The sequence below is a fragment of the Colossoma macropomum genome, unplaced genomic scaffold (assembly GCF_904425465.1).
Source record: "Colossoma macropomum unplaced genomic scaffold, Colossoma_macropomum, whole genome shotgun sequence".
Taxonomy (NCBI): Eukaryota; Metazoa; Chordata; class Actinopteri; order Characiformes; family Serrasalmidae; genus Colossoma; species Colossoma macropomum.
Window position 1 is genome coordinate 20,701,073 of NW_023494809.1, and position 26,099 is coordinate 20,727,171.

General features: G+C 38.7%; 2 protein-coding genes across 2 annotated transcripts; one reads left to right on the forward strand and one right to left on the reverse strand.

The window, feature by feature from the left end:
• Nucleotides 1–1,159: 1,159 nt before the first annotated feature.
• On the reverse strand, nucleotides 1,160–17,792 carry kpna1 (karyopherin alpha 1 (importin alpha 5)). The gene is made up of 14 exons (XM_036558928.1): nucleotides 17,701–17,792; nucleotides 13,116–13,249; nucleotides 11,461–11,574; nucleotides 11,184–11,283; nucleotides 10,545–10,639; nucleotides 10,156–10,287; nucleotides 9,224–9,312; nucleotides 8,805–8,904; nucleotides 6,684–6,847; nucleotides 5,967–6,045; nucleotides 5,626–5,751; nucleotides 5,403–5,530; nucleotides 3,576–3,751; nucleotides 1,160–3,051 (listed from the first exon to the last, which is right to left on the reverse strand). Exons 2-14 carry the CDS (start codon nucleotides 13,239–13,241, stop codon nucleotides 2,864–2,866), a joined length of 1,617 nt encoding a protein of 538 aa, XP_036414821.1. The 5' UTR covers nucleotides 13,242–13,249; nucleotides 17,701–17,792; the 3' UTR covers nucleotides 1,160–2,863.
• A 3,775-nt stretch (nucleotides 17,793–21,567) lies between these two features.
• si:ch211-161h7.8 (thiosulfate:glutathione sulfurtransferase) lies at nucleotides 21,568–24,943 on the forward strand. Its single transcript, XM_036558380.1, has 4 exons — nucleotides 21,568–21,757; nucleotides 22,327–22,449; nucleotides 24,523–24,685; nucleotides 24,792–24,943. The coding sequence occupies exons 1-4, from the start codon at nucleotides 21,619–21,621 to the stop codon at nucleotides 24,844–24,846; spliced, it is 480 nt and encodes a 159-aa protein (XP_036414273.1). The 5' UTR covers nucleotides 21,568–21,618; the 3' UTR covers nucleotides 24,847–24,943.
• The last annotated feature ends 1,156 nt before the right edge of the window (nucleotides 24,944–26,099 follow it).

Below are 26,099 nucleotides of genomic sequence, written 5' to 3' on the forward strand. Positions count from 1 at the left end.
GAATTTTTTAATATTGTTATATTCAGTGGATGCACTCAATATTACGTATAAAGAAGATAACGAGTAGGTTCACTGGTGGGTTTGGATAGTAAATAAAATGGCTGTATTTGTGTTGTAGATATGGTGTCGTCTGGTTCCTTTTATCACCACTGTAAAGAAGTCTGTCAGGTTTTTCTACAATGAGTCATTTCGCACTAAACCACTGTGAAAGACTTTTTACACCTCAACAATTAAATAATATATAGGTCAGTAAATCCACTTTAAAGCCAATGCAATTGGAAATCATAATGCCTTGGACATGAACTAAGATAAAAAAAAAAAGGTCAATTTTGATTTCAGATACACTGAAAAACGCATGTCACAAACAACTTTGTACAAGGATACAGGATTTCCAATTATGTAAAAGAATATAATCAAACATGAGGTAACATCAGCTCCACTTGATATGAGCAACATTATATCTGACCGTTTCTGTTCTGGACATTGCTTCTGAGTACACCAACTTCCAAAGCTTTTTGGGCACTTTGTATTCCTGAAATTTAGAGTTGTATAAAAATTCTTGAAAGTTCAGATGTGCTAACAAAATACTTTCTCAGGCCACAGAATATCCTTAAAAGGAACTAACTACCAAGTCAAGGAGGCCAAAGCTTGAGTGCTTTACCCAGTGAGTGTTACCTATCCAGATCCAGCTTATCAATATTCATACATTTTTAAAAGGGCTCAGAATATAAAGGGTGAATATTTTGTATTTTGAATATTTCATAATTATGTTGTGGATTATCATCACAGCTCACTTTGAGAGCCAAGACAAATTAATCTGTTGGCACAACTGAAGTGTACCATTGTGCATGCTTCTTTCGAAGGTGCTTTTGACAACATTACCCTGGTACTGTTTTACAGTTTCCCTGTTTGAACACTTGATTCACCTCATTAAATACTTCAATAATTAGCCACTGGAATGAATCTTGAGTGCTAATTGAAAATGTAAAGTAATATGTAAAAATAAACAAGGATCCAAGACTTAACTTGAGAACCCTGTTATATACATTTTTTAAGCTTACATACTGACAGTAAGTGACAAACAAGCGACACTTCCTGGATATTAAACACTAAAATCAGACTATCAAAGATGGGCAAAAATGGAAAAAGAGCATGAGACTTCATGAAACAGCATTTATGCAAATGGCTTAACAGAGAACAGTTACACAATCTCAATACAACAGCAGTATTGAACATGAAGAGCTGGTCATCTCTCTGGGAGAATCTGACTTAAAAAAAAAAAATTAGTAAACAATTGTTTAGCTTTTGAGCTAACAAAATCACCACTATGTTTCAAGTTTAATTTGGATTCATTTAGATTTTTTTTTCTTATTATTGTCTTGTCTTTAATCTTAATTTCACAATGAGGAGTAATTATGGCACCTTCGGTACTGACAGATACTACCCCAAAAAAAATAAAACTTAAGAAATGTGCTAAAAGGAATGCAGCTTTTTACTTTGTATACTTTTTCCTCATATTCCTTCTAGTTAGACCATATAATGTGGGGTCATCTGAACATTGGAATCGTCATGATCAGTCATATTAAAATTCGTGTGTCAAACACATAGGGAAGCCAAGCCTTCAGCTCATTAAATGTCCATAGAGTCTGACTGGTGGAGGAAGCTTCAAAACGGGCAAAGTTTCTTTTTCAGCCAGGGCGAGGCAATGAGATTGCACTCAAAATATATTTAGTGTGTTTAGTTCTGTAAAGAATGTCCTGTGATTTGGGTGCGCGCCATATGCACACCATTCTTCCCTCAATTCCTGAGGAGCCGGAGAGCAAATGTGGGCCAAGTACTGCATGGAAAGGAAGATGGTTACGATTTAAACCAAGGCTTTCTGTCCTGAACATAAAGTGCTGATGATGATGAATATTGATAATCATATGGAATTGTCCTCTTACAAGTCCCAAAAGGTCTGATGCACAGGCTCAAGAAAAAAAATGAAAGGGAGTCTGTCTTTGTCCAACAGTCTCAGTGCGCATGTAGGACTCCAACTCCCAGAATTCTTAAAAGGTGCAAATGCATGCGTCATCATGAACGAAAAGCGAGCTGAAGCCTGAACAGCTGGTTTTCAGTCACTGTAGGAATGCATGAGATTGAATGCAAAAGGGTTTTGCCAAAGTGGCACAGTCAGTCACAAAACAGTCTGGACCCCTCCGTTGTCTCAACAAGAGCTGTCTTTTTATAAGCTGTCCTGGTCTAACAAGTAAGTAAAAGTGCGTCGCCTTCAGTAGAAGTCTTTTTTTCCTCTCAGTCTTCAGGGCACACTGGCCACGTCATGCCTCTTTTTTGGGAGCGCCCGTAGGATGCGCTGTACACAGTCAGACGGTCAGTCCAGTGTTTACAGATGAAAAAGAGGATCATGTACAGGCCACCTGTCTCAAGAGTCAGTATTGCCGTAAGTTTAATCCAAGCTTCCATCAACTCGTGGCTGGATGCAGAGTTTTCCTGGTTTAGTCTTGCAGGGCTTCTTTGACGCTTGCTTGTACTGGACGGGTTTAGGTGCTTATGGGAAATTCCTTTTGTGGTGGATTAATGCAAGACAGTATGGGCAATGGGAGTAATTATCAGGGAGGCGATTGCATTCTGCTAGGTAGGATCTGATGGTCATGTTTTTGTTCAGGCTGTCTAGATCTGGTTCTTCAGAATAGGACCAGTGACAGCAGGCAGAGGGAAGGGGCGGGGGGGTCGACCAGCAACACAGGCTCTTGCGAAGTCACACTCTCAATAATCATGATCTTTATTAATCATTCTCTCAGGTGGGACTGGGGACATCTCTCCCTCTTGCATGGGTTGTGTGGAGCGGGAGGGAGGAAGCAGTTTAGAGCTGGAAGCCCTCCATGGGTGCCTCACACTGCTGGAAGAGGAACTGTTGCTGCTGCAGGTCCACTGCGGGTGCCAAGGCCGGGTCTTCATCCTCAGGGCTGAAGTAGCGCTCGATCAGGTCAAAGGCCTTCTGATAGATCTCCTGGTTCTCATGGCCCTGCAGGAACTCCAGCTTATCCAGACCTGAAGAGGGGCAGCAAAAAAATGACTTGAGTATTGACAACAAAATGCAACAATGAGGTCACAGTTCAACCCAAAATGTATAATTTAGCGACTTGTGTGACTTCTCACTATGGCTTGAATATGTTACTACTTCACTATCTATGCCACAGTTGTGTTTAGTTTATAGATGAAAGTGTGTCATACAATGTCAGAACTCACCTTATTTTAGATTTTTTTTAACAGCTCAGCATAGTTTAAACCAAGTGCAATATAATTTAGGTATCTGCATGATGCTAACTGGTGGCTATAAGCTTTAATTACTTGTTATTAGCCTTGTAGCTCCCATGCAAAACTAAAGATGTAAACTCTGGGCACCAAACATGTCTTGGCTGCTCTACTACATTTGAGGGAAATTTAACTTCTGGCCAAAACTTCTAAGCTTAGACGTTAGCATGGACAGTAGCAAGCAAGTTTTTTGCAATGAACAAGCAATCCAGTGCAAGTGCTGAGCAGACATACACAGACAGCTGGTAGGACTTTCTTACCGTATGCCTCTTCGATGAGTGCACAGTAGGGGTTTATTCCTCCTCCTCTCTTAGCTTCCAGCTCTCCCAGTCTGAGAATATTCTCCAAGCCATTCAGAGCCACCTGCACGATCTTGGAGTCCATCAGAGTCAGAAGGTCACAGAGAGGCTTGATGCAACCCAGCTCCACTAGGTGTCTATTTGTAAGAGACAGAAGTGAGTAACTATGTCACTATAATTACTAAATCACAAACTTTGTCATTTTTGCTTAATGCACGTGCTAAAACTATGGTTTTTAACTGGCACGTCCGTAATTTGGCCAAAATGTCCAGGATGGCACACTCCTGCATTTCAGTAACTACTTACTTCTGACATCTGTATGGCACACAGCCTACTGTAAAAATGTCAGAGACCACCATTCACTTATTTTACATGCAGTAAAAACACACATTAAGTACAAGTTTTCAGGAGTGCACAGAGTATAGACCTCAATATCACTGAATGTGTCTGGGATTACTTGGACTGTGAGAACCAGAAAGTGCAACCAACTTCTAAGACTGAACTTTGGAGGTGTGAAAAAATATCCCCACAGATTTGAAAACACTGTAAAAAGGTCTCCTGAAAAGAATAGAAGCTGTAACAAAGGGTGGACACACTAAACACCAACTAGAAATTAAAGAAATGAACTTTTGCACTGTACTGTACTTTACTGATGAATGAAAAAGACTTGCAAATATTTCTGGCAGAATACATTTATGCAATTTGTAAGTGAAGTTATACTTTACTGATCCACTTACAAGGGAGATTTAGGGTGCCTACACACTAAAGGCTGACGCAGTGTCACAAAAACAGTCCCCCAGTGTATTTCTGTTAGGACGCTGCATCAGCTCTGTTGAAATAAAAGCGTGCCTGTATGCAGAGAAAAGACCATTTCAAACCATTTCAACTTTTGCTGCAACGGATTCTGACGTGGAGGCAAGTCAACCAATAGAAATGTGCAGGCAGAAGATGGATGAAAATCCAAGATGGAGCAGAGTAGCAACACTGTGTACTCTTTTCCTTTTCTATGTGACCTTTGTCTTCGTGGCTGTGCTCTGCTTGGCTCTGTACATGGCCATCACCAAAATTTTCTTTTGATGGTCTCTGGTTCAAATGTTTTGTTTCTGCCTGGATTTCGAACTGTACAAACCAATTGTGCGGACACCATCTAGATGGACAAGATCTGCATATGTATGCGTCTACAAGTCTGTTCTTGCGATGTCTAGTGTGTAGGCAACCTTATGTCTGTGGGGCAGCAGAGTGTTGCCAGCTTAGCAGTGGGGGGTTGTCAGGATTACTCAGCCAGTCCTGAGATTTGAACCCCCCAGCCTTCTGATTGCTGACTCACCTCTCTTACTACCAGGCTATCAACCACCCCAAACGAAAAGAAAGCCTGTAATCCTTTTTGTTTATTTCCACAACAGGCGCTTCAACATTAGTTATGAATGATGAACAGAAACTGAACTGCTAATCACAGATAAAATCTTCTGGTGCCAGCTTTAATGACTACCATCCTAAACCTTTAAAATGTTGCTCATTTGAACTTGTCCTTGCAAACTACAATGCAGCACCCTCCTGAAAGTCTTCAACAGGCCCTCTTAGCTTAATCCAATTTCATCAATTGGCTTCCTTTTTAACAAGCTCTTGGACTGAGGGAAGTAAACATCCCAATCACCTTTCAAACACAACTTCGTTAATCAAGGATGATAAAAACTGCTATTTTTCTCTGGTTGTTGAATATCAAGAAATACTACCTTACAAAAAATAAAATAACAAGCACTGGGGTCCAATATGTTTTCCTTTTCTCACCTGATCTGCTCAGCAGAGCCTCCAGAAGTGGCATTAGTGATGGCCCACGCTGCCTCCTTCCTTGTACGGAACTCGGCCACTTGAAGAATACTGATGAGAGGAGGGAGCAAACCTGCGTCTATCACCATCTAGAGACAGCGAAAGAAAGGAAGTGGGCAAAAACTGTCTTAGACAAAAACACAGTCAACAATTCAAGTGTCCACAGAGGCAGGAACAGATTTACCTGTATCTGTGCCCGATTGCCAGCAGTAATATTAGAGATGGTCCAACAGGCTTCTTTCTTAATGGACTCCTTTGGGCTACTTAGCAGGTGAAGGAGACTCTGCAGGGCGGAGCAGTTCAGGATCACCTGCTCAGACAAAAGGCAACCAGTCATGACTTTGAGACCCACAGATCCAGTTTACAGAAGTGAGATTAGGCCTAGTCTTTTAATAGAGGCGGATTTAAAACGGAGAATCTCATTTTGACAGGGAAAGTTAAACAGCACTGCTGAAATGCTGAATTCATGGCTAAAAGTTAAAAGAAACTGGACAGCACATAAAAGTGTCACTGTACTTTTATTACCTGTGTCTGGAGGTCATCTCCTGTAACAATGTTCCCCACAGCTCGAAGAGCAGGAGATACTACCTTGTAATCTGAGTGCCTGGAAGAAAAAAAGGAAAGTATAATCGAACTTGTTGATCACCAATTACTACAGATTATTGTAGTCTTGTTTCAAAAAACGAATGTGCCTGAATGAAAACTACTCCTGAACACTGCTGTTTTCAAGTACTTCATTATACAGCATTGGGAAAAGACAACTCAACGCTATGGGTCTGAAAGGATGTGCAGCTGTCAAGAAATCGTTAGTGAAAGACTAACCACCCCAGAGTCCAGATCTCAACGTTACTGAATGTTTTTGGGATTACTTGGATCATGAGAAGAAGAAAGTGCAACCAGCTTCTAAGACTAAACTTTGGAGGTATGGAAAAATATCCCTGCAGATTTCTTTGAAGATCTGAAAGCAAGTCTCCTGAAAAGAATGAAAGCTTTAATAAAGGCAAAGGGTGGGCACACTAAATATAAAATATTTGGTATTATACTTATTTGTTGAAGCACAGTACTGTATACCATATCTTGTAGGGCTGCAACTAACAGTAATCATTATAATTGACTGATCAAACAAGTTTGCCTTTTGTGTTTTCCTATCACTTTCTCCTCTCACGCTGCTACCTGTATAAATAAAGTGCTTTATAAATAAAGTTAATTATTATTGTATTTATACAATGTGAAACATCTTACAGGAGCAGCTCCACCAGTCTGCGGCACACTCCTGAGTCAATTACGGCTTGGATCTTGTCATTGGGGCCATCAGACAGGTAGGACAGCGCCCAGCATGCATCAGCCAGAATGTCTGTATCGTTCACAAAGAGTAGCCAGGACAGAACGCTGAGGCACGGTGACACCTACAAGCACAGAGGACAAACACGCAGACTTCACTTAACCTTCAGTCTATCAGAAAGGCCTCGTTAAGCAAACATTTCCAAGATTACATGCTCACACCTACTGTACATACTACTCCAATGAAAAAATGTTCACTAAAGCTAAATCTACAAGGTAAAGGGATGTGTAAAAGCCTCAGAAAGTAACTGACAGTTGAAAACACTGAAGCTGCTCTGAAATTAGAATTAAGATGCTCCACTTCTGTGGTGAAGATTCTGTGCCAGATATTAAAGCTACCACAATATGGCATGTTCATACTGGATAGATTATCAGGGGAATATCTGTAATTAAATTTTTTACACATTTCCTCAGTGACAAAACTCCAGATGGAAATATAATCACCACCAGATGAGTGAGTTTCTAGTGGGTTGTATTTTCAGTGCACGTTTTGTTAACACAAGCACATATGATCATGCTCCGTTCGCAATTTGGTGTTTAAACAGCTGAGGATACTGTGCATACATGAATACAAAGTGATGCACACTGACCGGCCACTTCATTGGATACACCTCCTTGTATCTGCACTTTGGTCCACATGCCATGCTTGTGAGTTTGTAGTCCTACAATTACAGACTGTAGTCCATCTGTTTTTCTGCATACTTTGTTAGCCCCCTTTTACCCTGTTTTTAAACGGTCAGGACCCTCAGAAGACCACCACAGATCAGGTATTACATGGGTGGTGGATCATTCTGAGCACTGCAGTGACACTGAGGTGCTGGTGGCGTGTTAGTGTGTGTTGCGCTGGTACGAATGGATCACACTCAGTGTCACTGCTGGACTGAGAATAGTCCACCAACCAAAAATAACCAGCCAACAGCGTCCGGTGACCACCGTGAAGGACTAGAGGATGACCAACACAAACTATGCAGCAACAGATGAGCTACTGTCTCTGACTTTACATCTACAAGGTGGACCAACAAGGTAGGTGTGTTTAATAACGTGGACATTGGGTGGACAAAAACTCCAGCAGCACTGCTGTGTCTGATCCACTCATACCAGCGCAACACACACTAACACACCACCACCACATCAGCGTTACTGCAGTGCTGAGAATGATCCACCACCCAAATAGTACCTGCTCTGTGGTGGTCCTGTGGGGGTCCTGAACATTGAAGAACAGGGTGAAAATGGCTAACAATGTATGCAGAGAAACTACAGTCTGAAACGGCAGAACTACAAAGTGCTCCTAAATGGTAGGTGGACCTGACAAAATAGGCAAAGAGCATAGATAAAAGAAGGTGTACTTAATGAAGTGGCCAGTCGGTGTAATTGCACTGTATTATAATTGAAAAGATGGAGCTTGATTTTTCCAAAGTATCCACTGTTTTCTGATTCAGGAAGTGTTTGATATGGACATACATGCTAAATATGCTGAGCAGCAGCGTTCAAAAACCTTTGTTTCCATTGTGAGGCAACATGTGCCTGGAAAATTTCAGAGTTATGTATCTGGACGGGACTAAAATGATCAGACTAAAATGAGCTAAAATGAGAAGCTTTCATGGGGTGGTTGCAAAGAATTATTTTCAATATTAGCATGTACAAGGTGGATAGCTAGCAATGCAAGTCACAAATCTGATCTAGGATGTTCATAGGCAACTTTAAGGGCCCATATCAAGAAAAATCCTCACTCTTTTGAAATAACATGAAACTGCAAAAACAGCCTGTTTTAAATTCACTGTTTTGAATTCTGTGATGTCACAAAAACACATTTCCATAGACCCAACTACTTAGCCTACAACAGTTCAGCCCCGCCCACTTGCAATAACATTATAAATATTGTTTCATTACAAACTCCATTTTCAGAAAACTGAGATGTGGCAAGGGAAGATTTATTACATGCAACCACTTAAAAACCATTCCACTCAGTTACAGATGGAAATCTAGATGTGATTTGTTAAAGGTGGTAATGGTGCCTCTCACCTTGGAGAAGTCTGGAGGTGGGTTCTTCCCTCTGCACAGGTTAGACAGAGCCCACACCGCATTCCTCATCATCGTCAAACGGTTCTGTTTGGCCAGTAGCCTGTAAAGCAGAACAACCATATTTGATATACACCACCTATCAGTAGGGCAGAAGGCCATACATGTCAGATGAACTACCAACATAATCAGAATATGACAGTTGTACAAGCCGATCATGTTTTGGTTTATAAAGGGTGGGACCAATTGTGCAAGAAAAACATGACTCTAGTCCTTCTAGAAGTTCTAGATACGCAAGTGTAAATGCGAGTCGTAGCTTAACCAATGGGTTTACATTAATTCTTAGAAATGAAAAACAGTGGCAGCAGCTATATATGTATATAAAAACAGAATTATAATAATAACATACTATAACAACTTACTGTATAAGGGAGGGTAGGATATTGCAATCCAGCACATAGTCTCTGCACTCTGTGCTGTCACCTGCAATGTTGCCTAATGCCCATACAGCCTGCAGCAAAACAAAGGAGAAAATGGCACAGTTTATGTGGAGTGTCTCTGAGCGCACTACATTACTCAGCAGCAGCAACTCTTCACTGCAACTGATTCACTGTAAAACTGCTAAAAACAAGGTCACATATGTTAATGTTGGTTAAGTGTCTCAACAAATTACTTCTAATGTACTTGTTTAATCTAGAACGGACAGAAATGTTAATAACTTTAATTTTAACTTTTATTTTCCTTGCTTTTTTGACCGAGTCTTGACATTTAGGGCCTGAACTGAAGTCTGAACAAAGTCCAACAGTTATGGAGCGCCACTGCCCATACCTAACAATAAGTGATGAAGCCTGCAAATAAGATGACAAAGTGAACTACAGTGACTTCTGTATAAACTAAAACTCGTTTTTAATGAAGTAATCAACGATAATTGAGCAGGGGTTCTTTATCTTTTTCAGAGTGGGCCCCTTTTTTAGGGCAAAAAATAATTTTGCATGGTATAACCGACATAAAGCTGTGGTCACAGACTGCTGCCTCGCTATTTTTTCATGGGGGTGGAGCAAAAGTCAGGCGAGTATAAGTACTCCTAATTTGAGGTGGTTTTGGAGGGAATGTATAGTCCTCAACGTGAAGTGTAACGTGATGCAACCGGAAACAAATACATTTTTCGTTGTTGCGTTCTTTCCCATTCAAGTGGCATGGCTTTTTAGCCAGACAATCGTCAAAATTATTTTCCCTGTGTTTTTGACAACTTTACTGTTACTGTGTCAAACATCACCAGGTATGTGCATGTACAATTTAACAACCTTCACTGTGAACTATGTGATTGTGTCTGTGTTTTGTAGGTTAAAAATACCTGTTCCTGGACATCCTCAAAGTCTGAGCTGAGCATCTCTATGAATATGGGCACAGCGCCAGCTTGAATGACCACACGCGTCTGGTGGGACGTGCCGGAGGCGATGTTTGTCAAGACCCACGCTGCTTCAAACTGTGGAGACAGAGCACTCATCACTATACGGCGCTCGGCCTCTCAGTGATGCACTTAAGAGCCGGACAGATGAAGACACTGGAAAGACTTGCAACACAGATACATTCCTAAAGCATGAGCTTTTTCTTGAGAGCGTTCTGTCCTGGATGAGTAACTGACTCATGGCTTCTGTAAGTCTAAGCGTTCACAGGAGGATCCAGGCCATTTAGCACATGGTGAGATTAATATCAATGTGCCTTTCCTGTATGTGTACTCACCTGTAGGGTACAATTCTCCCTCCTCTTCAGGAACTCCACGAAGCGCTCCACCACACCAGATGTGGCAATGACTTCATCAATAGGTGGGTTAGGCTCTAATAAAAAGTCAGACATCAATGATGTTAGCAGCTATACATAACACATCCCACAATATATTATCAGCTAATCAACATTGTGACACTGGCATTAGCAATACTGAAACTGTAATTGCAATATCTAAACGAGCCCTTTAACCAATTACAGTGTTTCTACTGGTTCCTGTGAGCATCCTGACCAGTTACTCTTTCAGATGAATGTTTCTGTTAGTGCTTGGAAAAATCAAGGTATTCATGTAGTAAAACAAAAGATTTACTCAAAATAATAAATACTACTGCAAAAAGATATGTGAGGGTTCACTGGTGGTTTTGGATAGTAAATAAAATGACTATATTTGTGTTGTAGATATTGCAACCCCTGGTTCCCATCATTACCACTGGAAAGATATAAGTAAATTTCTCTTCAATAAACAATTTCACAGATAACAATTCGTAATGTCTTTGTTTACATCTCAACCACTAAATTGTGCAGAAATTTAGAACAACTGGGGGAATTCCATTTTTAAGACAGACACTGTGCAGGCACATGTGTGTGTGTTCTAACCTTTCGACAAAAGCTTTCTGAAGCGTTGTGTCCCCATAAGCTGCTGTTCTGGAGAACTAGAGAAGATCATCTGGGTCATGTCCTCAGAGATAACACCTCCCTAATAACAAAAAATAATAATTTAATTAATTAATAAACTTTGATAGATCAATAGACTCCCAAACAGATTAACTAATGAACAGTCAGAGAGATGTACACAGAGAGAAGGACAGTGAGGTAACCTTAGGAGAGTCAGTGGTGCCATTTAGGCAATTTCACTGCAGAGTTAAACTCTTACCGTGATTTGGTCCATGTTATTGGCCTGGGATTCCAGGTAGCCACTGTCCGACATGCCGTCATCCTCCAGTGTGGAGTCTTCCTCCACTGTAGCCACATTCCTCCGTTTAAACAGCTGCGAGACCACAAAAACAAAGCTTCAGCTGACTGTGACCTAATCCTTAATCTAGAGAAGTCAAGCAATACACGACTCTGAACAGGAACTGGTTATAAATGAGTTAAAACCAGAGTACTGTCCAACAGAAATGGACTATCTATTATCGGCCCTGGAGAAATGGAGACACAGGGTGGGCGATATGGCAAAAATTGCAATAGCATGATACTTGAAAACATTTTCATGATACATGATAAACCTCAGAAACACTAAACATTGTGATGCATATCATGTATCATATGTGATATTTCCATTTACATCAACACCATCATCATATTTCCCACCCTTAGACACACTCACACTCACAGAACAAACGGATGTCAAGTATAGTTAAATTTAAGTGGAGCTGATGCAGCTATAAATGCAAGATTCTGTTAGTTGACCAAGCTTATACCTAGTCCCACTCCAAACTGGCTTATAAATGAAAGCTTGCTGGCCAGCCCAGTCATTCCCAAACTGGTTCACAGGGCCTCTCAGATGGTCAACACTCAATCCCAACTCCTAACACATAAAGACAGAGCAAAAATGTGGACACTCTTGGGGGGGTTGTGCTGGGCTAGGCAGCTAGCTTTCATTTATTAGCCAGTGTGCAGTAACTAAATAGCCTACCAATCAACAGAATAAAAAATTAAACTGTTATTGGCAGAAAACCAATAAGAGTAAATAATAATAATAATTATTTGTAGAGCATTTTCAATTAAAGAGATACAAATGTTGTTTTAAAAAAAGAGTGCACTGAGCTTGACTGTCTAATAGAAGGTGGAATTAAGTTCCAAAGTTTAGAAGCAGAATAACAGAAAGAGAAAGTAAAGAACAGAATCAATAGGTAGTGTTTTTAACTTTAATTCTTTTGCTTTTTGTACTTCCACAGAGCTTATACACTCTTTAGTGTAGCTCAAATCAGTACAAGCTGAGGTTGTAACGTGTTGTCATGTTTAGTTTGGCCATTAACATATTTTTTAAGCTTGTAAGAAAGAACGGGAATGTGAAAATCACACAAACTTGTCCGTCTGAGGTCATTTTTTTGTCTGTGGCTTATTCTGGGGGTATTTTGCCTGATGTTCAATTGTACATAAGCTGAGATAACACAGTGTTTTCCTGAGACCTGAAGCTGTTTTTGTCTGTTTTCTGATGTTATGGTCTTACAATTTCCTGAAACATACACAGTATCATAGACGGATATCAATGGCACGCAGTTAAGACTTGAATTTGATTAAATCCTAAAAATATATCCATCTCTACCTAGATGACATTAGTACTAATTTCTTTTCTCATTATCACAGAACCATGTTGTGGCCTACAAATTAAATACAATCAAATTGTCCAGATGGTTTAGAAAATCCCCCAGCACAGACATGGGCAATTTTGGCAACTCCCACCACCAAAATAAACTGATTCTGAGCTTTACCAGAGCCGAGTGAATGCCACAACCCGGAGTAGCTGAAATTACAGAGTGGGTAAAAAACTGAAGGGCTGGCCAAACTGCCCTCTAATCATCTTACCTGTTCATCTTTCTTCTGTTTGCGTAGCTGCAGACCTTCCTCCTCCCTCCTTCTCCTCATCTCATCTGTGTTGAGGGATTTATTTTTATAGCTTCTGAGTCGCGCATTGTCCTTTCCCTGACTCATGGTGTAGCCTATAGGGAAGAAAGAACATCATGTACTACTACTGTAATCAAAACTATAGTTAAAACAAAACAAGATGATATGTAGAAGAGAGTGCACACACGAAATAAATGTTTAAACAATAAAAAAAAAAATCAACTGCAAAAAAGTGAACACCTACTTTCATGACCAATGTCAATAATATAGTGAATTTGCCGTTGTGGTACCACTTTAGAATAAGACTACCCTTATAAAGTGTTCATGAATGGTTTAAAATGAGTTTATTAATGGTTAATACTTAGTTAACACTTTATAAATCACTGATAAACAGTTATAACACATTTATGAAAAGGTGAGCTCGTATCTGATAAATATGTATATGTAATGAACAGTTTAATGTTGACTGATGGAGTAAGATCAGTAAGCGTCAAAATCTGAACTTTAACAGTATAAATTAATGTGGGCTCACTATTAGGCAAACAACAGCCCTGTTTATGTATGTGTTATAATTGCTTACTAATGATTATAATGTGTTTATGCCCTAATTGATGACCAGTAACAAACTTATTTTAAACCATTCACAAGAACAGTACAAAGGGCAACAGTGACCTGCTGTTTGCCTAATAGTGAACTCACATTCATTTATACTGTTAAACCTCAGATTTTGATCTTTACTGATTTCCTTTGTGTTTTCCATCAGTCAGCATTAAACTATCCTCTTCCTCACACTGGATATTCATTGGATATAACAGCTCAACTTTTTACTAATGTGTTATTACTGTTTATGACCTAAGTATTAACCGTTAATAAACTAATTTTAAACCATTTATAAACCCTTCATAAGGGTAGTCTTATTCTAAATTGGTACCGATTTTGTTCATCTATGCTGGAGATGCATTAGTATTTATCAACTCCGTTACCAAGCCACTTTCAAAATCTTATTTCAGCCTGATTTGAAAGTAAACTGGAATATGTCCTTAGCTAATAGCTTGTTCTGCCTCAGGTCAAAAAGATGACAGCAATCTTGGGGTGTTTACACACGTGAAATTCAATTCCGCAGAGTGTTTGAAGAATTAAACATAGTTTTCACCAAGAAAGCAACGATGTCAAGCACAAGTTTGCTACTTAGGCAAGGATCTAACACCAGTATCTTAGGAAGAACAATATTTATTTGCATTTTATACACACTTTTCAGTGCAGTCAGGCTTCTAACAGCTCCAAGAAATGAACCAAACAGGTAGGCTGTATGTGAAAACAACCTTACATAGTCCTGTCCCAAACAGAATACTGGCAAAAATATACATAAATAAATAAATAGTGGTGTGCTGTGCTCCATCCATCCACCCCACCCATCATTTTTGCCATCTCTTGCGGGTATGTACACCTAATCCACAAATCAAGAATAAAATCCTATAGAGCGTTCCACTTTTTTGTGAAAACCAAATAAACAAAACAATTTAGTAGGGGAGACTGCCAAACACACCGCCAGCAAAGTAATGCGGGTTTTTGTTTTCTGCTTCTCATGCTCCAGAAGCTTCTTAACTTGTGATTGGCACAGGATGGTGGAAAAAAAGTATCCGGACAGATTTGTGAGCATAAACAGTGGAGCAAACAACCATCTTTCACTGTGATCAAGCTTTCAGCCACTTTCTAAACTTGTCTTATTGCCCGAGTTGTGAGTTTCTTAAGAACACTGCAGCATACAAGATCCCGCCAGTGTGCAAACAATCAAATCAACTGCAGCTGGATTCCCAGACTGACAGTAATCCTAAACCTACACTAAAAAGGATTTCCAATACTGAATCACTTGTAACTTAAAAATTTAGTCCAAAACAAGCCTTAATCCACGTTCAGGAAACTAATAGTACATCATGGCAATGGTACTGGAAAAGGAAAGGGGCCAAAACAGTTTTATTCTTCCAACCAAAAAGTTACAATATCATTGACTTACTGACATAAGTTAACAGTGGTTTAATGTAAAATGGTGCTTTATAGCTCTCATCTCTTCACAGTGATGGTGATAGAGACTAGGGGTCACAATGTCTACAACACAAATATAGCCATTTTATTTACCATTCAAAATTGCTATTGAACCTAAATCTGTCTTCTGAGATTTTGTATGTAATGTTTATGAGGGTACAATAGGGGCAAATCTGAAAATAAAAGTTTTTTAGTACTGTTTCATCTTACAACACCCTGCATTGACCACTCCACTACGAATGTACTTTAAAATATGTTCTGGGCCAAAATTTTGTCAGAAAGCTATCAGGCATCAGGCAAAGTATTCATAACCATTTCCATTTCATGTAATAACTTTGTGAGGAATCTTTTAAAGACCTTAAACCCTTCACACGTCTGGTTCTTATCACCACCACTGTGAACAATTCAGACTCGATACGTTTCTTTAGAATGATGCATTTCATGTCAAACCACTCTGAATGACACTGTTAACATCTTAACAATCAAACAGTGCAATAAATTATGAAAAAAAACTGGAATTCCCCCTTAAAGTCTTGAGTTTCAAAAGTCTTCATAGCGTTCTAGATTTCCTTTTTTTCTCCAAAATGAATCCCTACCATGCGTCATAAGCCATGGTACCATTAGAGTGCCATAATAAATACAAAGTATTAAAACAGTAATAAATAAGTAATAAGTAATAAAAACAGACCAAAATTCGTCAATGCAAAGATTCTCCTCTGCACTTTTCCAGATTCAAAGAAATGCCTTACGCAGCAGCAAACTAGATTTGCGGCAATGGGAATCGGCCAAGATGGGAATCAACAGATCAATCAGCCAGTGTATTATTTTTATTCTGGCTGATCTGTGTTGCAGTTTTAAAGAGAATAACATAAGTTAAGTGCATTCATGCTGGACCAAAATGTAATAGCATAATTGTGCTAGATAGCCAGACTCTTGTTACTTTTAATTTAGGAATTTATTTGATTCATGTTATCTAAACAGACAACTGATTTATTTTGGTGTTTTTAAAAAATGCCATTTTAGCCTGTTAAAGAGAAAATGCTGTTACTAAGCTATGTTGTAACGTTGGCTAATAGAAATAGCTGGAAATGTGCTAGGGTTACATATATTCATGTAACACCATAGAAATTGATAATCGGCGCATCCCTATTTGTGCCGTATAGTGGAAAAACATCCTTCTGACTAAGTTCAAGTTACAGCTACTGTTAGTAACATGAGCCATTACTCCAGCTACAACATCTAGCTATATTTCTCAAATCAAAAAGTTCTAGATCGAACGAAGAAATAAATAAGGACTCAAGCAAGGGCTGACAGATACCTCGATACTAACTTACATGTGAACCCAGTAATGACACTGGCAGCAAGTATTTCCACTAAACCCACTGGCTAAGTTCAGCACCAAGGTTAACAGTCACCACCAGCCCAACTAGGTTAAATAAACAACCATCGCTAAAAGCTAGCTTAGCTTAGCCTAGCCTAGCTAATCTGCACCACACACACAAGTGGGTGACATCTACGGGCCAGATATGATCATCTCAGAGGGGTATTACGGATATGTGTAGTACTTCGGGTTACATTTTGTGTGGCACTAAGCCAGCTCGCTAACCGGGTAAAAAGAGGCTGGCGAGCTATATTAGCTTAGCCTAGCTTTCCAGGCTAACACAGCGCCCTGACAGACTCCTTTTAAGGTGTGAGTAATTATTTAACAATACAAACAACTACGACAACATAACGAAAAACAGGTAAATAAGGTGAGAAACAAAATAACCAGAAGTTACCAAAAGAAGGAAAGATACAACGGAAACAACATAACATTATGACAATTTGTCCAAAAAGGTAACCTAAACCTAAACGACGTTCAAGTTGGCTTCCTATTCGAAGTTTTCCGTTCCACCTTAAATGGTGCAGCAGTGACATTCTGGCGCCCGTAACTGCTGCACCATTTAACTTAAGGTGGAACGAGAAAATTCGAATAAGAGGCTTCAGCTTCGTGTAACTTAATGATGTAGGATGTCTGGAAATGCTTAACGTTAAACTGGAGGAGTGTTGCACAACGACTGAATAAAGCAGTTGTGATGTTAAATCTATAAGAAATGTTTATCTGGGGTCTTAAAAAATCTTAACAATCTCGTGAATGTGGAATTTGCCCGGCACACAAATCAGATGTGCGTTAATCTAAAGCACGATCTAAAACCTCACTGCCAGTATCACTTCAACGAAGAACAACCACACAGTAGGATATTTTAATTAGACTGTAGAAATTACGAAATAAGGCTAAAGAAACGTTTCCAGCTGTCTCGGACTCGTCTTTGCTTTTTCGAGAATAAAGCCCCGCGGCCCCGGTGTGCGCATGCGCCACAGCCCGCTGAACGGAGCCGCCTCGCCGGTGTCTTTCTCCGCTCCTCTACGGTGCGATTTTCAGAGATGTCTGATCAGTATCGGGAGCTATCGTGGTATAAATAAAGGATTGTTACTAAAAGTGTCCAATTCTTGTGAGACTAACCTGTTTAACAGCTGACTCCGTTTACTCCGTCGTCGTTTTGGGCCGCTGATCCGGAGCGTCTGACCGGTATTGCGCTACTGCGCATGTGTGACTGCGGAGGACTGAATTCGATCTGCGCATGCGCGTTTAATGACGCCATATATAAATATAGTTATTATAATTATAAAAAAAAACAATAATTTAGAATAATAAAGATACATTATTTTTAAATAAATCACTGTTTTATCACTCTTGGGGTTTTCGGGCTCTTCTGGTGGGAGAACTGTTTAATGCAAATGGACAGTTGTTATCATATGGTAAATTCCTTGAATATTTTCAGGCACTAGTAAAGCCACAATAATAAGCAGTTGTATTTGATGAAATCCCCAAATGTATATCATTATTATTTTGTCATTTTATTTTAGTTTAACAGACTTCAATATGTTTAACAGTTTTGGTAAAAAAAAATGCCAATATTGATATTGTTAAAATGAATGTAGTAATAAGGTAATTAGAAATGTTATTTGTAATGTGACATTCCCTGCTGCAAGACTTTTGTGGTCATCTTTTCACAGAAGTGTCATTTAAGGTGTTATGCTTAATTTAGCCAGTGAAACATGTTTTGGAAGGATTTAGTTTAGATATAGATTATACCTGTAGTCTTTGTGGATTATAGAAAGAAATGATTGTTTATTTCTTTTATCATGTATTTACAAGATAATGTTTTGGATAGATATGCAAAACTTTACTGAGAAAATGGTTGGGAGTATCATATGGATTGATGTGTTTAATGTTGAGTTTGAAGTAAGAAAATTGTATATCATATAATTGTTTCTTTTATTAGGAAAGTTTCTTTTATTAGGAAAGTAAAATTGTCCCCAAACCTAATCTTATGCACTTTTTGGAAGATTTCAAACAATATGTCATCCTTATACAATATATGGAAAATAAGAAAGCACAAAAGACAATCAATATGATAAAAGAATATAATATAATGTGATGGAATTTTTTTCTTTTCTTTTTTCTCTATGTACCCCTGGCAGTGAACATCATATGTATATTTTTGGTTATTGAATGTTATTTGTACCTCTTGTTACTTTTTCATGGTTAAAAATGAAAAACACGAACAATAAATAAATTAAAGATGACTTTTTGATAATTAAAGGACTGGAGCAGTGGAAATGTATTCTCTGGAGTAACAAATCACACTTCACTATCTGGCAGTCTGATTGACGAATTTGGGTTTGGCAGCTGCCAGGAGAACGCTACCTACCGGAATGCATAGTACCAAAAGTAAATTTTGGTGGAGGGGGTATAACAGTCTGGGGCTGTTTTTCAGAGTTTAGGCCCCTTAGTTCTAGTGAAGGGTAATGCTACAGCATAACAAGACATTTTAGACAGTAATATACTTCTAGCTTAATGGCAACAGTTTGGGGAAGGCCCTTTCATGTTCCAGCATGACTGTGCCCCAGTGCACAAAGCAAGCTCCATAAAGACATGATTTGACAAGTTTGGTGTGGAGTAACTTCAGCAGCCTGTACAGAGCCCTGACCTCAGCCCTACTGAACACCTTTGGGATGAATTGGAACATTGCTTGTGAGCCAGGCCCTCTCGCCCAACATCAGTGCCTGATCTCACAAATGCTCTTTTGATTGAATGGGCACAAATTCCCACAGACACACTCCAAAATCATGTGGAAAGCCATCTCAGAAGAGTGGAGGCTGTTATAGCCACAAAGGGGGGCAACACTGTATCAATGCCTATGGTTTGGAATGGAATGTCCAACAAACTCATATAGGTGGGATGGTCAGGTGTCCATATACTTTTGGCTATATAGTGTATGAGGTCCTCAGTTCTGCTGCTTAAGGCCTGCTGTGTTTAAAGTAAACACACCTGAAACAGCAAACCAAGGGAGAAATAAACTACAATGCAAGAGAGTCTGGGTTTAATAGTCCTGACGTAGCTTTTCAGTGCAATAATATTGCACATTTTGTGTAGAAAAAATAGTCATTTACTTTTTTTTTTTAATAGAAAATCACATGTATACAGTGATGTAATTAAGATGTAATCAAAGTCATTCAGAGTGGTTTGATGTGAAATATTCCTAGAGAAACGCACAGAGTCAGAACTGTTCACAGTGGTGGTGAAAGGAACCAGACGTCTGAAGATTTTTTTGCCTCTAAAAGCTACATCACAGAAAGTACACTGCTGGATGTCTGAGACACTGTTTTGAAAGAAGGCTTTGTCCTGATACATATTTTTAAAATCTATTCTTGGTACATGCAGGGTATAACTAGGCAAAGCAGTCCCCAAAGAAAACTTATTTTTTCAGATTTACCACTTTGTTTTACAATTATCAACTTTACACAGAAATTTCTGTGGTCCGTTAAACCTTTGCACAGTACTGTATTTGTAAGGAAAACAATCTACTTTTTTCACTTTCTCCTAATTTTCATTGTAGTTACTGATTCTTTTTCATTTTATTCAGTTCTGTTGCTTCAGCACATGGGCTGCTTTATGAAGAATTTTATGAGAAAAATAGAGGCTAACAAGTTTCAGCCTGTTATTTGTACCTCTAGCATCAATGCTTATAGATGCTGGATGTACAAAGAAGCTTTGCTGCAGTTCTGTAAGGAACTCAGTACTTATGTTTTTACCTGATACTTCTGTACTACTTCCCAAGCTGTTTTATCTACCCACCTCTGTTTTTAATCATATACTCCCTAATCATTTCCATAAGGTTGTATTTTGGTTAGCTTTGTGGGTATTCACTGAGTAAGCTAGTTTTTTAATACAGTCACTTACTGTAATTAATGTTCAGCTTCCCAAAGTCCTAAAATCAGTGCATCACAAAGTCCAAATGAAAAGTCTTAGGGTCAGTATCATAGACCCAGATTAAACCTAAGCTAAGACTAAAAGTTGGGTCATCATTGGCACTACCTTAGGCAGCATATTCATAACCATTTAATGTAATAACTCTCTGTAAGGGACCTTTCAGAGCCATTAAACACTCCAGATGCCTGGTTCCTATCACCACCACAATTCTGATTTCACATCAAACTGCTCTGAGTTACTTTGTTGGTATCTTAGGTCTTGTCTTAATTTAACCATGCAGAAATGTAGAACAATTCTTCGAATTTCTCTTTAAACTCTCCAGACGTCCGGTTCCTATCACCACCATTGTGAACAGTTCAGACTTGGTAAGTTTCTCTAGAATGGAGCATTTCACATCAAACCACTCTCGATATCTTATTGATTGAATGATACATACGTTTTAAAAACTCTGTGGAATCTTCCTTTGAATTAAAATAACTTTTTTTAACAGAACTCAGCGCTGTGAAAAGGGATAAAGCACACTTGTAAAAGTACAGAACATTAATCTGACTTTGTGAATTTGTGTCACAGCATCTCATCACTCAAAATTGTCAAAAGATAAGCAACTTGTCAAAAGTGAGACTGTGTGCTCATCTGCTGTGTGCTCGACTTGGTTGTGTCTTCAGTTTGCGTTCACTTAAATATGCAACTTTATAGTTACTATGATGTTAATTCAAGTAGAATGAATTAGGTTATGAAACTATTAACCTTATTGGGCAAATTTCATATTCATAAATCCAGAGTTATGGCATCCTAATTGTAGACTATTATTATTATTATTATTATTAATTTACTTATTTAGCTTTTTATTTTACTTCATTTATTCAATTTGTGACTTTATTTTTACTTTGTTATTTATGTTTGAATTCATTTGAATAGGTTCAATATAAATACTTCTACGTTTAATTCTTCCAAGATACTGTTTAAACAAAATGAAAAAAAAAAAAACGTTATAGTTGAAGCTGGTTTTAAGCCGCACGGTCACCAGGGGGCAGCCACGACACCGCACTATAAAACAGCTAGGTCTCAGGTCTCTCTGTGGCTTTTCTGAGGGACCCCACAGAAATGACTGTCTTTCCAGCTTTGCGGCGCATTAGCTCTGCTATTAAACCCTTTTCCTCCATTTACTACTATGGGGGAGTCACATCTGGCCGTGGACTCAGGACATCAGCTGTCAAGTGCAGTGAGGATCCAGCTAATCGTGGTAAAAAAAAAAGAGGGAAAAATCTCCATAAATATGCTAGACATGATCAATGTAAATTAAAATGTGTTCTGTTCTTCTGATGGGTATTTAAAATTTATTTTCATACGTAGAGACTGTTTAATACACGCTGAAAAACTAATACTAGAAGATCTCATGGCTTTTGAGCATTTGTAAGTTCTTTGGGAAATCTATAGCTCTGACTGTGAGGGTCATAGGGCATCTTTACCAGGGCTTGTCCCTTATCGTAATATGTAACATGTTCATGAAGAGCTCCCTGAACTTCTAAACATATTTACTTCATCCAATTTATGAACGGAAAATCTGCTTTTCTTCTTTGGTGCACGCTTTTTTCCTCATTCTGTTGTGGTTGGCTTAGAGCTCTTACTATGTGCTGATCACAGCATAATGATTGTTGTCCAAATCAGTTGATGTCGTCAGGTCATGTGTGACACTCACCTTTTATCCTTTTATCCTTCTAGTCCTTCTTTGTGGAACAGGTTTAAAAGCCAAGTTTGAGGAAATAGTCTTACGGTATGACTAATTTATAAACCGTGGTTTCATGATTTCAGATTCGGTGGTGACACTAGAACAGCTTAAGGCGATGCTGGCCAGCCGTAATATCCAGTTGTTCGACATCCGAAATCCAGAAGAATTCCAAGCAGGCCGCATTCCTACTGCTGTCAATGTACCATGTGAGGGATCAGTCACTTAGAAAGAGCTGTCACAATTACTTAATTACTAAATTACTAATAATATATTATTAATAATAATAATAATAATAATAATTTATTGATACATATTATTCACACAGTTAAAAAAAAAGTTTTTGATAAGTTCTTTTAAATCCAATTTCATTGCTTTATCTTTCTTAAAAAGGCCCATATTCTATATTTTCATATAGGTCATAACTAATTTTTATGGCTATTGTCATCCTTTCTTTATCCCTTAATGTTAAACAGGCTGTGCTAGTAAGACTGATATATGTAAAGGAGCAATGTTCTTATTGGCCACCCACACTCAAAAAGCCGTTTGGGCTTTAGCGTGAATGGGGCGAGCTAAAGTGCTATACGCCAAATCGGCAGATACCGTGCCCTCCACAAATATTGGTACCCCTGGTAAAACAGGCTGTAAAAAACATTCTTTATTACTGATCTTTTTGATCTGTTGTTCAAAATATTAACAAAAATCTAGCATTTATTTGAAGTACAATGATTAAAAGAAAACTGAAATCTTATTATGAAATGATTTTTTTTCCCTTAACTCTGTGTGCCACAATTGTTGGCACCCCTTCATTTAATACTTTGTTCAGCCTCCCTTTGCAAAGATAACAGCTCTAAGTCTGCTCATGTAATGCTTAACGAGATTAGAGATTACATGGCAAAGGATCTGAGACCATTTTTCCGTACAGAACCTCTCCAGATCCTTCAGATTTCACAGTTCATACTTGTGGATTCTCCTCTTCATTTCATCCCACATGTTTTCTATGGGGTTTAGGTCAGGGGATTGGGATGACCATGGCAAAACCTTGATTGTGTGGTCAGTGAACCATTTTTCTAATGATTCTGAGGCATGCTTTGGATCATTGTCCTGCTGGAAGATCCAAACTGTGGCCCAGTTTAATCTTCCTGGCTGAGGCAGTCAGCTTTTGATTTTATTTCTCCTGGTACTTGATGGAGTCTGTGATACTATGTATCTGAATAAATTGTCCAGGGCCTTTAGAAAAAAAACAGCCCCACAGTATCACAGACCCACCACCATACTTCACAGTGGGGGTGAGGTACTTTTCTACTGTTGCGAAAAAGCTCTGTTTTAACTCATCTGACCATAGAACATGGTCCCACTGAAAGTTCCAGTAACGTCTGGCAAACTGTAGGCCCTTGAGTTTGTTGGTTCATGACAGCAGAGGCTTTCTTCTGGCAAACCTCCCAAAAAAACTGTGGTCATGTGGGTGCTGTTTAATTATAGTTTGGGAGACGTTCTGACCCCAAGACACTAATAATGTCCGCAACACCCCAGCTGTGATCCTTGGAGAGTCTTTTTGACAGCCTTTTGTCGCACGTCATTGTTGTTCTCTAGTGTTTTCCTTAGTGATGGGTGACTGAGGGAATTTGGCTTGTGTTTCACCTCATATATATTCCCCAGTGAATCAGAAAGTCATGGTTGACCTTTTAATTGTTCCTAATCACTCAGGTGAACTTAAAAACATAAAATATGAATGGGAATATGTTTTAGTTAGATTTCACTCTTAAGAATTTCCAGGGATGCCAGCAATTGTGGCACACACAGATTTGAGAAAAATATTTTTTTCATGATATAATTAAGGTTTTTCTTTCAATTATTAGATTTTTGTTATTAATTTGAATGAAAGATCAAAAGGATAAGAAATAAAAAATGTTTTACAGCCCATTTTGTTTTTTTGTTTTTTTACCAGGGGTGACAATATTTGTGGGTACTATATACAAAAACCTGTTGGTTTTCATGACATCACAAAAACAGGGAATTCAAAATAGGGCAGTTTTGCAGCTTAGTTTAATATATGTAGTGTATATTTCAAGTGTTTATTTCAAAAAAAGGGAGCATATGTTGGATTTCCACATTATGGGCCCTTTAAAACCTGAATTACTCAATGACTTCTCAAAAATAATCAGTATATTATATTCAATTACTAACATATTCACTTGTGACAGCCCTTCTCTTAAATATGTGATGTGCAGCATAGATAATTTGATGTTTCTCTCATGCTGGTATTTATCTGCGTTTAACAGTGGATCAGCTTGAGGAGTCTCTGCAACTCCCCCCAAAGGCTTTTGAAAGACGTTTTCAGGTGAAAGCCCCCAAGAAGGAAGACGACAACATCGTTTTCCACTGCCAAAGAGGCCGCAGGAGTTTAACTGCTCTCGAGATTGCCTGGCGATTGGGATTCAGCAGGCAAGCTACAAATCATTTATACACACTGCGAGCTCCACTCTGGTCTTAGCTTACATTTGAAAAGCATGCAGTACTAAACTAAAGCTTTCTAATCTCTTTCTTCCAGGGCTCGTCACTATGCAGGTGGATACAGCGAATGGGCTGAGAAGGAGAAACAATAAAAAACAAACCTGCTTGCAAAACCATGCTGTAAAGAGGACCATTGCACCTTCACCTGAATTTTAAAAAACCAAAATAAAGATCTATGGGCTTTTCAAAGCAGTGGTCAATTATTTAGCAAACCACTCACTGACATGTCAGTAATATTCACTAAAATCAGCAAAACCTTCTTGATGTAATGTATTTTAATCATGTGGAAATGCTGTACACATTTGAATCAAATACATTTAGTGTGTTGCTTATTATCAGTGTGTTCATTAATAATAAATAAGTAGAGGTGAACTTTGCACTTCAACTTTATATCTAAAAGTACTTTCATGCTAATAAATAATTTATTACTTTTTTATGACATACAATTTAGTTGCACAAGCAGGTTTGGCTGCTGCAGTGCATGTTATGGCCAGAAGGGGGCAGCACAATGCCACCATTTCCCTCTGAAGGGCCTCGCAGTGCTGTTACAGATACAGACAGGTAAATAGCTAGAGCTTTTAGAATTGCGTGGCCGGATAAGACCAATAAATGTTTATTGGGGTGGCACACTGCTAAGAATAAAAAATAAAATAGCACAGGTTTTTCTCTGTACGTAACTAAATATAATCCATATTTTCTACACGAATAAAATGTTGCATCAATACAACTATTGCCAGATGTAGACTGAAAGACATAACTGTGTTGATGTAACATATTTTTGTCATTTACGAGGAAATAGCGTCTTTGAATCAAGTCATTTAAACGCATCACCTTTTTCAGGGCACAACGTCATATAAACAGGCCATAGACGGTAGGTTGCATTCACTACAGGTTATACATGAGTCTAATGAGAGCGCTGTATAAGGTAACGAACAACACATGCATTTATTCAGCTGTAAAAAAAGAAATTAGTTAGCATAAATTATTATAGCTGAGTTATTTTTAATGATTAACTTCATACGACTTTATAATACAGCTCACAGAGCAGCACTGCTGAAGGAACCAGTGCACATTGACTCGCCTGTTCGCTGAGTAAATTAGCCTAAAAGGCCAAATCCCATTTCTCATTTTTACCCCTACCCCTTGTCTTCGAGTGTCACCTTGCCCCTTACAACTGAGTCACTAGGAGTAGAGGTTGAAATCTTCCCCTACGAAATGGGACAACCCTAAAATAAAGAACATTGCTTCATTAACAGGCTACTAGCGCTGCTCTGTAGGCGACCCTGCCAGTCTGCAGTGACAGCAGAGGAGGGTAGAGTTCAGCAACTTCACTCCTGGGCTTTAG